Raw genomic sequence first — 12,891 nt, 5'->3', positions numbered from 1 at the left:
GAGCTGTGAAACCAATATTTGTAAGCACTTATTAAGTGCCTTTCCAATTCCATTCAACAGACATTTATGAATTCTAATGTGTTAGGCAAATACCAAATCATTAATATCTTTCACTTACATCAGAGGTCCCCAGTTCCCCGGGTTAGGGACCAGTACTAGTTCCTGGCCTGTTAGGAACCAGGCTGCGCAGCAGGAGGTGAGCGGTGGCTGGTGAGCTAAGAAGCTTAATCTGTTTTTACTGCCATTCCCTAGTGCAGCATTACTGCCTGAGCTCTGCCTCCTGTCAGGTCAGTGGCATTAGATTCTCATAGAAAGCGAACCTTATTGTGAACTGTAGGTGCGAAGGATCTAAGCTGAGTGCTCCTTATGATAACTTAATGTCTGATGATCTGTCACTGTCTCCCATCAACCCCAGATGGGACCGTCTAGTTGCAGGAAGACAAGCTCAGGGCTCCCACTGATTCTACATTATGGCAAGTTGTATAATTATTTTATTATGTATTACAATGGAATCACAACAGAAATAAAGTGTGCAATAAATGTAATGCCCTTGAATCATCCCCAAACCATCGCTCACTCACCCACTGCCAGTCCATGGAAAAAAAATTATCTTCCATAAAACCGATCCTTGGTGCCAAAAAGGCTGGGCACCGCTGACTTATATCTGTTGATCCTCACTTTACCCCAAGAGATGGGTGTTCTTATTTCAACTTTTAAAATAATAAAGCTGAGTTTCAAAAAGTTTAAGCAAGTATCAGAATAGAATTTGAACCTAGATCTTCCTGATTCCTAGACTATGCCATGATTACCATTCTACGCTGCCTCTACTCAAGCAGCCCTTATCAACTGGTTTCCCAAAAGAGCAATGACTGTAACTATTGAAACGCCTTTGAAATACCTTTGAAACTCCATTTCAAACTCTGTTATAAAGAAAACCAATGATATGGGGTTTTTTTGTTTGTTTTTATATAGGTATATGGCTATTATTGATCCCTTGAAACCCAGACTGTCTGCCACAGCAACCAAGATTGTCATTGGAAGTATTTGGATTCTAGCATTTCTACTTGCCTTCCCTCAATGTCTTTATTCCAAAACCAAAGTCATGCCAGGCCGTACTCTCTGCTTTGTGCAATGGCCAGAAGGTCCCAAACAACATTTCACGTAAGTTAATTCTCTATTATGATTTTCAATTCAGTTTATCAAACACTTAGGAAACTACAGATTAGGAGCAACAATTAAATAAGACTGATATTTCCCCCAGGGTTCATACATTATTTGGAAAAGGAAATATATAAAAATACTGTAATATGGTATGATTTGTGTGTGGTCAATAAGTTGTGTAAGTTACTAAGGTTTTTAATTAGAAATATGAGGATGTCTATGTGGGATGGCACTGGAGAGTTTCCTGAAGGAAGTGATAAAAGATAAAAGCAATGTGCAAAGAAAAGCATTGTGTTATTGATTGAGAAATGAGTGAGAAGGAAGAAATCAAAGCCCAAGTGTGTTGATTGCTCTTTTAGGAAGCGTAGCTGAAGGGAAGGAACACCCTAGTAGGTTATCTAATTTCATTTTGGTTTGATTTGGTTTGTGTTCTTTTGCTTGTCTCTAGACAAGCAAAAAGCATTAAAAAACCTGAACACTGGATTGAAAGGGAAATACAAATGCTATAATATATGGTAAAATTTGGCTCATATTTTATACCTATGTTAAATAGAGCAAAAAGGAATAATTAATTGTGTAATTTATTGCATTTTATTTTTAAATTATAATCTTTTAAATTTTATTTTAATAACGTACTGATTTTTCTATTTTACTCACCAATTTTTCCTTTAAAAATAACAAATGGTGCAAATAATGGTTGCCGTTTAAAGCAGTCATTTTATCTACCTTTGCTCTACCCAAAGTTCAGATGTTTGAACAAAAATATTAGGAGGCACTTATTTAAGGAAAATCAGACAGCCCATATTAAACTGACTACCCTATTCATTACTGTTAATACATCTTAATTGTATGATAATGTTATCATCTTCAAATTATCTGTTGACTGAATTATTTCCTCAGTGACTTTAAATCAATACTTAGTAATCTACCGAGAAATGGAAAGGCAAGGATATTTAAGATTCACTTTAAAAAAAAAAAAAAAAAAACAGAAAACAAACAAACAAACAAAAAAACCCACTGGTGTGGAGAAGACTGTTCTAACAAACTTTTTAATTACTTTAAAGCTTTCCAAGACAGTGAAATCCATACAAAAGTTTGTAAAATTATATTTGGGCTATTGTAGTATGGCTTACTCTCCTTTTCCTCTCTAATTGAATTCTTATAATTTTGATAGAAAGCTACTAAATACCATAATTTAATTTGATAATTCACAGCAGCATACTTCTGGTTTGACTACTATGTCGACATGTTTGTTTTGTTTTGTTTTGTTTTGTTTTTACCAAGTTAACAATGCAATCAAATGGACCCAGACTCTGGAAAATTGCATGTAAATTTCTTTACCTGATTTTTAAAAATTGTAGTAACTTGTGGATTAATTATGGCTCAGAGTATCTACTTACTTTTTTCCCACCATTTGAATGAAAAACAGTTTATGTATGTCTGATGTTGCAGCAATAGAGAAGATAGTCCTATATAGGAGAAAACATACGCCGGTTGATTCATTTATTCTATCCCTTCCCTTTTCCTCCAATGATACATTTAATTAGTTTAACTCAACAATTACCAAGCAGAGTACATAGCAGTGGAAAGTCATTCATCCTCAACCTCTAGGCAAGGAGAACTTATGTTTAACTGAGCCCTTCAACCCAGCTATAGTTTTCATATACCAAGTAAAGATTGACAACATCAACTGGCAGCATTTGAAACATAAATATAAGTGACAATAGCATGATATTTTGATGGAATTTTGAGATGAATGTATAAAGATAATGTAGAAATAACTCTTGGTAGTTTTAATTATGATTTAAAGCTGAGCAAATTCAGTCCCCAATATTTCATTCCAATAAGGTTTTCAGCATGTGTTTTTCTTATTTTTTGTAGTTACCATATTATCGTCATTATACTGGTGTACTGTTTCCCATTGCTCATCATGGGTATCACATACACCATTGTTGGAATTACTCTCTGGGGAGGAGAAATCCCAGGAGATACCTGTGACAAGTATCACGAGCAGCTAAAGGCCAAAAGAAAGGTACTGGTCCATGTTGTTTAGGTACTGGTCCATGTTGTTTACCTAGCATTTGTATAGGTTATGGTATATCAGAAAGAAAAGCAATCTAGTCATGGAATGTTAATACAATATGATCTGAAGCTCTACTCCTGTTTTTAATGTCTTTGTTTTAATTTTTTTCTTTTCTTTTTTCTTTTGGTTTTGTATAAGCCGCTGTCCACATACTATAATCAGTTTGTTATATATTAGTTACTTCTTTACATAAGGACTTCTTAAAAATTGCCTTTCATAAAGTACTCTTAATTACTCTGCTGAAATTGCTAAAATTTCACCAAATTTCACTATTCCAGTTAATTGTATTTTTGCAACTCTATCTTTCTTTGTCATTTATTGAAAAGAATGCCTCTGATGTATTCTATAATCTGCTCAAGGCTTCTTTTATCCCAGGAATGACATCTCTTCTAGAAAGTGCAATAATTTTCTAATATACATCTACTTTCTTGCATCCTCTCTTGTCTCTTTTTATTTCTCTCTCACTTTCTCTGTGTGTTCTTTCCCCTGATAAGACATTTTATATATATGTATGATTAAAGGATGAGTATTGTATTAATACTATTCTATAATTTATTGAGTGACATGAAAAAGGCTGTTTCTAATTTACATGAAACAAAAACACCTCTAAAATATTATGTCTCTATTTGACTAGGATTATTTTTATTAAGATTTTTTCTACTACCATTATGCAACTAAATAAGTTAGATTTTTTTCATAAATTTGTGGAGTTAAAAGGAAACACATTCCATCCTTTTCTCCACAGTTGGTGTGCACCTAATGCATCTTGGAGAGGTTTTATCAAAGATAAATGAATCCTACTGATTATGCCAATCATTATTATTTGTTCCATTTATGACTTATTTACATAGTACTACTAGCAACACATGGACATTTCCTTTAAAAATCACTCAACAGTCTTGAAAACACTTAGCTACAAAAACTCACTTAACAGTGATCAATCAGGTTTTAAAAATGCAATGTACAAAATGGATTCCATTTTAATAGTGCTTTTTCTCTGATATTGACAAATAATACTAGACCACATTTATGTTTGGTTAACATTTACCATGATTTCTAGCATTTGAAAACAACAAGTAAGAATGAGCTTTTCCAGATCAATTTACTCATTTCAGGATGTACAAAAATATATCTACTGTGTAGGTAATTCAATTTTATTTTTCTTTCAAAAAGCTTTCCTTAAAAATAATGTGCACAAACCACCAAATGGCCTCTGGCACCTACAAACAAATCCTAAAGCGAGGAGCACTTCAAAAACATGGCCCTCTTACATGAACAGTATCTCTCTCCCCTTTGTAATTTCAACCTGCCTTATATAACATCTTGCTCATGTTGAAAGATACTCTTTTCTTGGGATAATTTCTTATAGCTATATATTAGGTATCATCACAGTCAATAACTGATGTTATGTTCTGTGTATTTCAGAATAATTTCTCTATAGTACCTGGTTAGTTTCTGTCATTTATTTCTTTTTTTTTTAATTTTATTATTATTCTACTTTAAGTTTTAGGGTACATGTGCACAATGTGCAGGTTTGTTACATATGTATACATGTGCCATGTTGGTGTGCTGCACCCATTAACCCGTCATTTAGCATTAGGTATATCTCCTAATGCTATCCCTCCCCCCTCCCCCGACCCCACAACAGTCCCCAGAGTGTGATGTTCCCCTTCCTGTGTCCATGTGTTCTCACTGTTCAATTCCCACCTATGAGTGAGAACATGCAGTGTTTGGTTTTTTGTCCTTGTGATAGTTTGCTGAGAATGATGGTTTCCAGTTTCATCCATGTCCCTACAAAGGACATGAACTCATCATTTTTTATGGCTGCATAGTATTCCATGGTGTATATGTGCCACATTTTCTTAATCCGGTCTATCGTTGTTGGACATTTGGGTTGGTTCCAAGTCTTTGCTATTGTGAATAGTGCCGCAATAAACATACGTGTGCATGTGTCTTTATAGCAGCATGATTTAGAGTCCTTTGGGTATATACCCAGTAATGGGATGGCTGGGTCAAATGGTATTTCTAGTTCTAGATGCCTGAGGAATCGCCATACTGACTTCCACAATGGTTGAACTAGTTTACAGTCCCACCAACAGTGTGAAAGTGTTCCTATTACCCCACATCCTCTCCAGCACCTGTTGTTTCCTGACTTTTCAATGATCACCATTCTAACTGGTGTGAGATGGTATCTCATTGTGGTTTTGATTTGCATTTCTCTGATGGCCAATGATAATGAACATTTTTTCATGTGTTTTTTGGCTGCATAAATGTCTTCTTTTGAGAAGTGTCTGTTCATATCTTTTGCCCACTTTTTGATGGGGTTGTTTGTTTTTTCTTGTAAATTTGTTGGAGTTCATTGTAGATTCTGGATATTAGCCCTTTGTCAAATGAGTAGGTTGCAAAAATTTTCTCCCATTTTGTAGGTTGCCTATTCACTCTGATGGTAGTTTCTTTTGCTGTGCAGAAGCTCTTGAGTTTAATTAGATCCCATTTGTCAATTTTGGCTTTTGTTGCCCCTGCTTTTGGTGTTTTAGTCCTTGCTCATGCCTATGTCCTGAATGGTATTGCCTAGGTTTTCTTCTAGGGTTTTTATGGTTTTAGGTCTAATATGTAAGTCTTTAATCCATCTTAAATTAATTTTTGTATAAGGTGTAAGGAAGGGATCCAGTTTCAACTTTTTTTAAAACATTTCACTGTGTACTCCTAAACAAATTAAAATAAGCCCAGTAATTGTAGATCATAGTTTTTCTTCATTTGCATGTAATGTTTTTCTAGAGGAAATAAAAATTTAATCTGAGTGTTTCTTTTGTTTTTGAATTCAGAGTCCCAGAGGGAACAAAAAGGAAGAGGGATTTTTTTTTAATTTTATCTCTATATAAATGGTGAGAGTAAGGCAAAACATTACCTTTTGATTTCATTACTCTACAATTTCAAAATAGAAATACTAATTCAGACTGGGAGTGTGACCCTTCTAGAATATTTCAAAAAAGTAAGACATTTTAAAGTTCCAGTTTATATGTCCTCCTCTTGGTTTGTATTCTAGGCTGAAATAATACGAAATGGCCCTTTAGGTCATGGACTTCTCATAATAAATCTCTTTGTCCTTAGATTTCTTTTACAGTCAGTTATTGGTATGACCATTGATATCTAGGCACTAATATGCATATTGTTCAAAATAATAAAATTTTAAAATATAGCTGGCTCTTCTCTTAATTTTTTTCTTTTTATCTAAAGTCAAAATATTGTTCTGGAATTGTTTAGAATACAGCTATTACTAATAATCATGTTATTTTGGATTTTTTCATATGATTACTTAAAACACAGAAGTTCTACCCTGGATGGGCCATTTATTCATATGTTGTCTCCTAGAGAATACATCTTTGATATTACAGATTGGACATAAGACATTAAAAAAAAGTATTGGCTACATGAGTGCAAACTAATCATGACTATTGGGAAAAACAATTCTATACACTACTCTGAGCCAGACTCTTAATAATAAAAGACTACATGGGGTGGAGCAGGATGGTCAAATAGAAGCCTTCACTGATCATCACCCCAGAAGGACACCAATGTAACATCTATCTACACACAAAAGTAATCATTTCCTAAGAACCAAAAATCATGACAGCTCTCATGGTATCTGATTTTAACTTCATATAGCTGAAAGAGACACTGAAGAGTGTAGTAAAGACAGTCTTGAATTGCCAGTGACACCCCATCCCATCCCCAGCAGCAGCCATGTGGCATGGAGAGAGAATCTTTGCCCTTGGGAGAGAGAGCACAGCAATTGTTAGACATTGCATGGAACTCAGTGCTGCCCTGTCACAGGAGAAAGAAAAACTCACCCAAATCTAGCTGATGCCTGTGCATAGAGGGAATATTTATTCCAGCCCTAGCCAGACGGGAGTCACCCATCCCATGGGTCAGAAGTTGAGTTCCCCCACGCCTCACCACAGTGGGCTAAAGTCCTCTGGGGCTCTAAATAAACTTTAAATGCAGTATAGGCCACAAAGACTGCAACTCCTATGTGAGTCATAGTGCTGTGCGGGGCTCACAACCAGTGGACTTGGGTGGTGCACAGCCTACTGAGACATCAGTGGGGCTGACTAAGGGGGTGCATGTACAACCTCCCCACAATCCCAGGCAGCAGGGCTCATGGGTTCAAAAGGAACTGGCTCCTTCCACTTGGGAAAGGAGAGGAAAGAGTAAAGAAGACTTTGTTTTGCATCTTGGATACTAGCTCAGCCACAATAAGATAGGGCACCAGTCAGAGTTATGAGGCTCCTTTTCCAGGTTCTAGGTGCAGGATGACATTTCTAGACACAACCTGGACTAGAAGGGAACCCACTGCCTTGAAGGGAAGGACCCAGTCACAGCAAGACCCATCACCAGCTGACTAAAAAGGCTTTGAGAGCCTGAATAACCAGTGGCAATACCCAGGTAGTACACCATGGGCCTTGGGTGAGCCTGAGACATACTAGCTTCAAGTGAGACTCAGCACATTCCCAGCTGGGGGAGCTACATGGAAAAACACCTTCTGCTTGAGAAAAGCTAAGGGAAAAGTAAAGGGGACTTTGTCTTCCTTGTTAAGTACCAGCTCAGCCACAAGGAGGTAGAGCACAAAGTGGGCTCTTAGGGTCTCTGATTACAGACCTTGACACTTGGACAACATTTTTGGACCTACCTGGACCAGATGGGAGCCCACTGCCCTGAAGGGTGAATCCCAGGCCAGGCAGCATTTACCACAAGCTGACTTAAAACATTCTGGGCCTTAAGTGAACATAGGTGGTAGTCTGGCAGTACTCCCTGTAGGCCTGTGGCAGTGGTGGCCACAGGAAGGGTCCTCTGCCTTTGAAATGAAGAGAGAAGAGGGGAAACAACTGCTTCTTGTGGTTTGAATGCCAGCTCAGCCACAGTACAATAGAACACAAAGTAGACTTCTAAGGTTTTTGACTCTAGTCCCTGACTCCCAGACAGCACCTCTGGACCCACCTAGGAGGAACTCTGGACCCACCAGAACACCTCTGGATCTACCTGGGAGAACTTACCACCCTGAAGGGAAGGACACAAGCCTGGCTGGCTTCGCTACCTGCTCATTGTAGTATGCCAGCCTGCAAGCATAGATGGTAGCCAGGTGGTGATTATTTTATATATATATATTTATATATGTATTTATATATGTATTAAATATATATTATATATTTATATAAATTTTATTAAATTTATATAAATATATATTATATTATTCATATATATAAATAATATATATTATATATAAATATATAATATTTATATTGTATATAATAGATATTATATAAATGTATATAAATATAATATATTTATATTTATATATAAATATAATATATTTATATTTATATATAAATATTTATATATAAATAAAAATAAATATAAATATTTATTTATATATAAATAAGACCTGAAACTATGAAACTACTACACAAAAACATTGGGTCAATGATCCAGGACATTGAACTAGGCAAAGAGTTCTTGAATAATACCCCACAAGCACAGGCAACCAAAACCAAAATGGACAAAAGGAGATCACATCAAGTTAAAAAGCTTCTGTGCAGCAAAGGAAGCAATCGGTAAAGTGAAGAGATAACCCACAGAATGGGAGAAAATATTTGTCCCAATCTGACAAGGAGTTAATAACCAGAATATATCAGTAACTCAAACAACTCTCTAGGAAAAAAATCTAATAATCCAATTAAAAATGAGCAAAGGATCTGAATAGACATTTCTCAAAAGAAGACATACAAACGGCCAATAAGCATAGAAAAGATGCTCAACATTATTGGTCATCAAAGAAGTGCAATTCCAAACTACAATGAGGTATCATTTTACCCCAACTAAAATGGCTTTATCCAAAAGTCAGGCAATCACAAATCCTGGCAAGGATGTGGAGAAAAGGAAACTCTCATACAGTTGATGGGAATGTAAATTAACACAAACACTATGGAGAACAGTTTGGAAGTTTCTCAAATAAAAATAAAAATAGCACTACCATATGATCCAGCAATCCCACTCCTAGGTACATAACCAAAAGGAAGGAAATCAGCATGTCAAAGAGACATATCCATTCCCATGTTTATTGCAACATTATTCACAATAGCCAAGACTTGGAAGCAACCTAAATGTCCATCAACAGATGAATGGATAAAGAAAATGTGGTACATATACACAATGGAGTACTTTTCAGCCATAAAAGAATGAGATTCTTTCACTTGCAACAACATGGATGGAACTAGAGGTCATTATGTTAAGTGAAATAAGCCAGGCACAGAAAGATGAAGTTTGTATGGTCTCACTTATGTGTGGGAGCTAGAAATGAAAATAATTGAGCTCATGGAGATAGAGAGTAGAAGGAAGATTCCAGAGGTTGGAAGAGTAGTGGGAAAGTAGGGGTGAAGTGAGGAGTGTTATTGGCTACAAAAATATAGTTCGAAGAATGAATAAGTTCCCATATTATATAGCACAACAGAATGACTACCATCACCAATAATTTAATTGTACATTTAAAATTACTAAAAGAGTATAATTAGATTGTTTGTAATGCAAAAGATAAATGCTTGAAGTAATGGATACCCCATTATCCTGTATCAAAATATCTCATGTAACTCATAAATGTATACCACTACTATGTACCCACAGAAATAAATAATAAATAATGAAAGGCTAGCAGATGCTGATTGAACTCTCAATTACTCATGTACAAGAATATATAAGAGCTGAAAAAATTTTAGGCTAGTCACGAGCAGAAGACCTTTGTAAATATTGAAGAGCATTGCTTCCATTTCTCTTTCTCCCACTATTTTTAGGAACTGTGGTCAATTTCAAGCCTTGTGAATTATATTCTTTGAAGTGTAGCCAGTAGAAATATCTCACATTTTTATGTTATATAGAACCTAGCATATTTAAACTTTGAATTAATATGAAACTTTTAGATAATTTTGGATTAACTACTCCCACTCAATTTTTATTATGTCCTGCCTAAGTAGCAATAGTTTAAAAATAACAACACTGGTATTAACTAGCACTAGGTAAAAAGACTGAATATTACCCTTGAGAAATAAGCTGATACCTTTAAAAATATTTCCTCACCATTAAAATTAGAGTGTTGAACCTCTTAAATATAGCCAAGTATTTAACTTGAAAATCTCTATACTTTAAAGAAAAGTATATTCAACTAATTTCAAAATATAGAATAACAATTGTCACACAATCCTCAAAGCCTAGGCTAAGTTTAGTTCATTTTTTTCAATGATAATTGGTTACTAATCTTGCCAAATATCTCCTTCAAGAAATGTGTACTATTCAATACATTGCTATGATATTCAAGTTGGAAACTGAAATTATGATACTTCTATAAATTTTAAGAGAGAATGCTTTCTTAACATTATCATGTTTGCTGACCAAGTTATATTAATGCTTACATTCCAATTTGAGAATAATTTAGTATCTAGAAAAGGAAACTGATCCTTGTCAACTTTATTCTACTTATTAGTAGATAGTCAAAGATTTTGGCTACCTATTAAAATGTTGGCTAAAATGCCATGTATGAAAATCATTATTGAAACAATTTGTTTAAAATTATAACAATTATACAACAAAATTTGAAACTTTATGTCTTTATTTAATACACCATAGGTTGGCATATAAAAAGTTGAATTTTAAATATCTAGTGTTCAACTCACAAACTGACTTAAAATACATTTGCAGTTTTAAAAAACTATTCTAGAATGATAGATCTGATAAGAATCTAAAATTTCATGAATCCCTTGCCTTGCTCCTATTCTGTACTAAAATCGAAGACTGTAAGGAGGAAATGAGTAGAGGAGCTAACAGATTTAATATTTAGGATATTTCGTAAAAGAAATTAAATATGCTATTTAATTTTCTTAGTCTTGCCTATATCATATTGTTCCCTAAGTAAGAAAACTATAGATATCTTCTCAAAGTCATTTGTAATGCTTCTTAGAGTTAGCATCTTATTTATAGCTCACTAAATCCATATGACTACAATTTGAACTCATTCACTTTGGAAACAGAAAAGATTTGCCATCCATCTCTTCTACATAATATTTTCATAAATAAAGACTACTTACTTCTTTCCATCTCAGGTTGGAAGAAAATGTAGTCACATTCTCCCATAAATAATTTAAAAATCCTTGGCAATGACAAAATACATCCCAAAATATATGCGTGAGGGACACAAATGAATCCCTACTGGCATCTTGGAGTAACTATCTACAACACTGGCCTTGTACAACATAAATGCTACAAGACCAATGATTAATTAGCAAGATGGAAAGAGAATAAATTATAATAATCAACAGCTGTATGAATTGGACATAAAACATAATATTTAAATGATAATAATTATAAAATGCATCAATAAAAAAGAAGTGGTGTCTATATAGAGAAACAATGTGAGTGTTATACTATATCAGATCCACCTTCATTCGTCAAAGATTATTTATTAAAAATTCCTACTGTGGAAATGGAATAGACAAAGTTTGTCTAAATTCAGGAAAGATGCTTTCTAGTCTTCTGTTAGCCTTGTGAATCAGGTAAAGAAAAATGAAGTGCTTTCAAGTTGCGTTAATATTGGTTCAATGCCAAACCTCCGCGTGTGTTGATAAAGAGAATTATCTCCACCTGGAGGAAGGGTTCTAAGGACATGCTGCAAAGCTTTGCCCTCAGTACTAGTATGTTCAAATTTGACCAATAACAAAAATATCAATTCTTGGTCATGAAAGTAATTCTATAGATACAGACTGACTATTAAATGACTGAATTAGGAACTAGGAAAGCCAAGAGCTCCGTGCCATGTACATGACAGGTTGTGCATGCTGTGCCTTGGCCCCACAGCTAACTAGAAAGAACAGGGTCTTGGATATGAAAGATCCTTGTATTCCAGTTCTTGCCCTATCTAGGAGTAATCTTGGTCACATATATTTAACTTTATTACGTCCTGTTTGCTGAAAATTGTGGAGGTTTAAATAAGGTTGTATGTAGGGACCTTTTGGAATTAAAATTGTGGTTCTAGAGCCTAGCACTGTATCTTTTACACAGGAGGCGTTTAGTTCATGTGGATATTTGCCTTTTCTCCTACCATTGTGTATCTTTTCCAAAATAAAGAATCTCAAATTGGATGCAGAACTCATTTCCTGACATTAATGTCTGAATCTTTTTTTCTTTTAATTAAGAATTTGTTCAGATGGCTGTAGATTTTGTCAAGATTTATAGTCAAGATAATTACATTAAAGATAAAATCAGTTTCTAAGTGTGCTAAGGTTTTCTATGGTTTTCTGTGCATTAATTGTAACAAGAAATATAAATGTCAAATTTCCTGTGGCTGTACATTTCACCAAAGTGACAACAGCAGCAACAGCCACAGAGGAAATGGAGTAATTTTCCATTTTTCCATTCTTAGATTTAGCCTATAAACTAAATCTCTTACTCTTGGAGAATATCCATTATAGCAAGCTGAACCAAGAATTTGATAGCACATTTCCTTCCCTGTGTTTTGATATTTATGTCATATTTTATACTATTAATCTGAACTTCTGCTTAACAGTTGTCTTCCTTTACTACCCTGCTTAGTGATCAATATAACA

General features: G+C 34.7%; 1 protein-coding gene across 1 annotated transcript in view; it reads left to right on the top strand.

Annotated features, from left to right (window-relative positions):
* Positions 1-12,891, top strand: part of TACR3 (tachykinin receptor 3) — a 118,929-nt gene that overhangs the window by 56,891 nt on the left and 49,147 nt on the right. Inside the window, exons 2-3 of the mRNA XM_054485719.1 lie at positions 973-1,161; positions 3,043-3,193. Of these exons, the coding sequence (XP_054341694.1) occupies positions 973-1,161; positions 3,043-3,193 (340 nt within the window). The remainder of the gene's footprint in view (positions 1-972; positions 1,162-3,042; positions 3,194-12,891) is intronic.

The sequence above is a fragment of the Pongo pygmaeus genome, chromosome 3 (genome assembly GCF_028885625.2).
Source record: "Pongo pygmaeus isolate AG05252 chromosome 3, NHGRI_mPonPyg2-v2.0_pri, whole genome shotgun sequence".
Taxonomy (NCBI): Eukaryota; Metazoa; Chordata; class Mammalia; order Primates; family Hominidae; genus Pongo; species Pongo pygmaeus.
The sequence above is the reverse complement of the archived record's forward strand: the minus strand, read 5'-3'. Positions and strand labels throughout refer to the sequence as shown.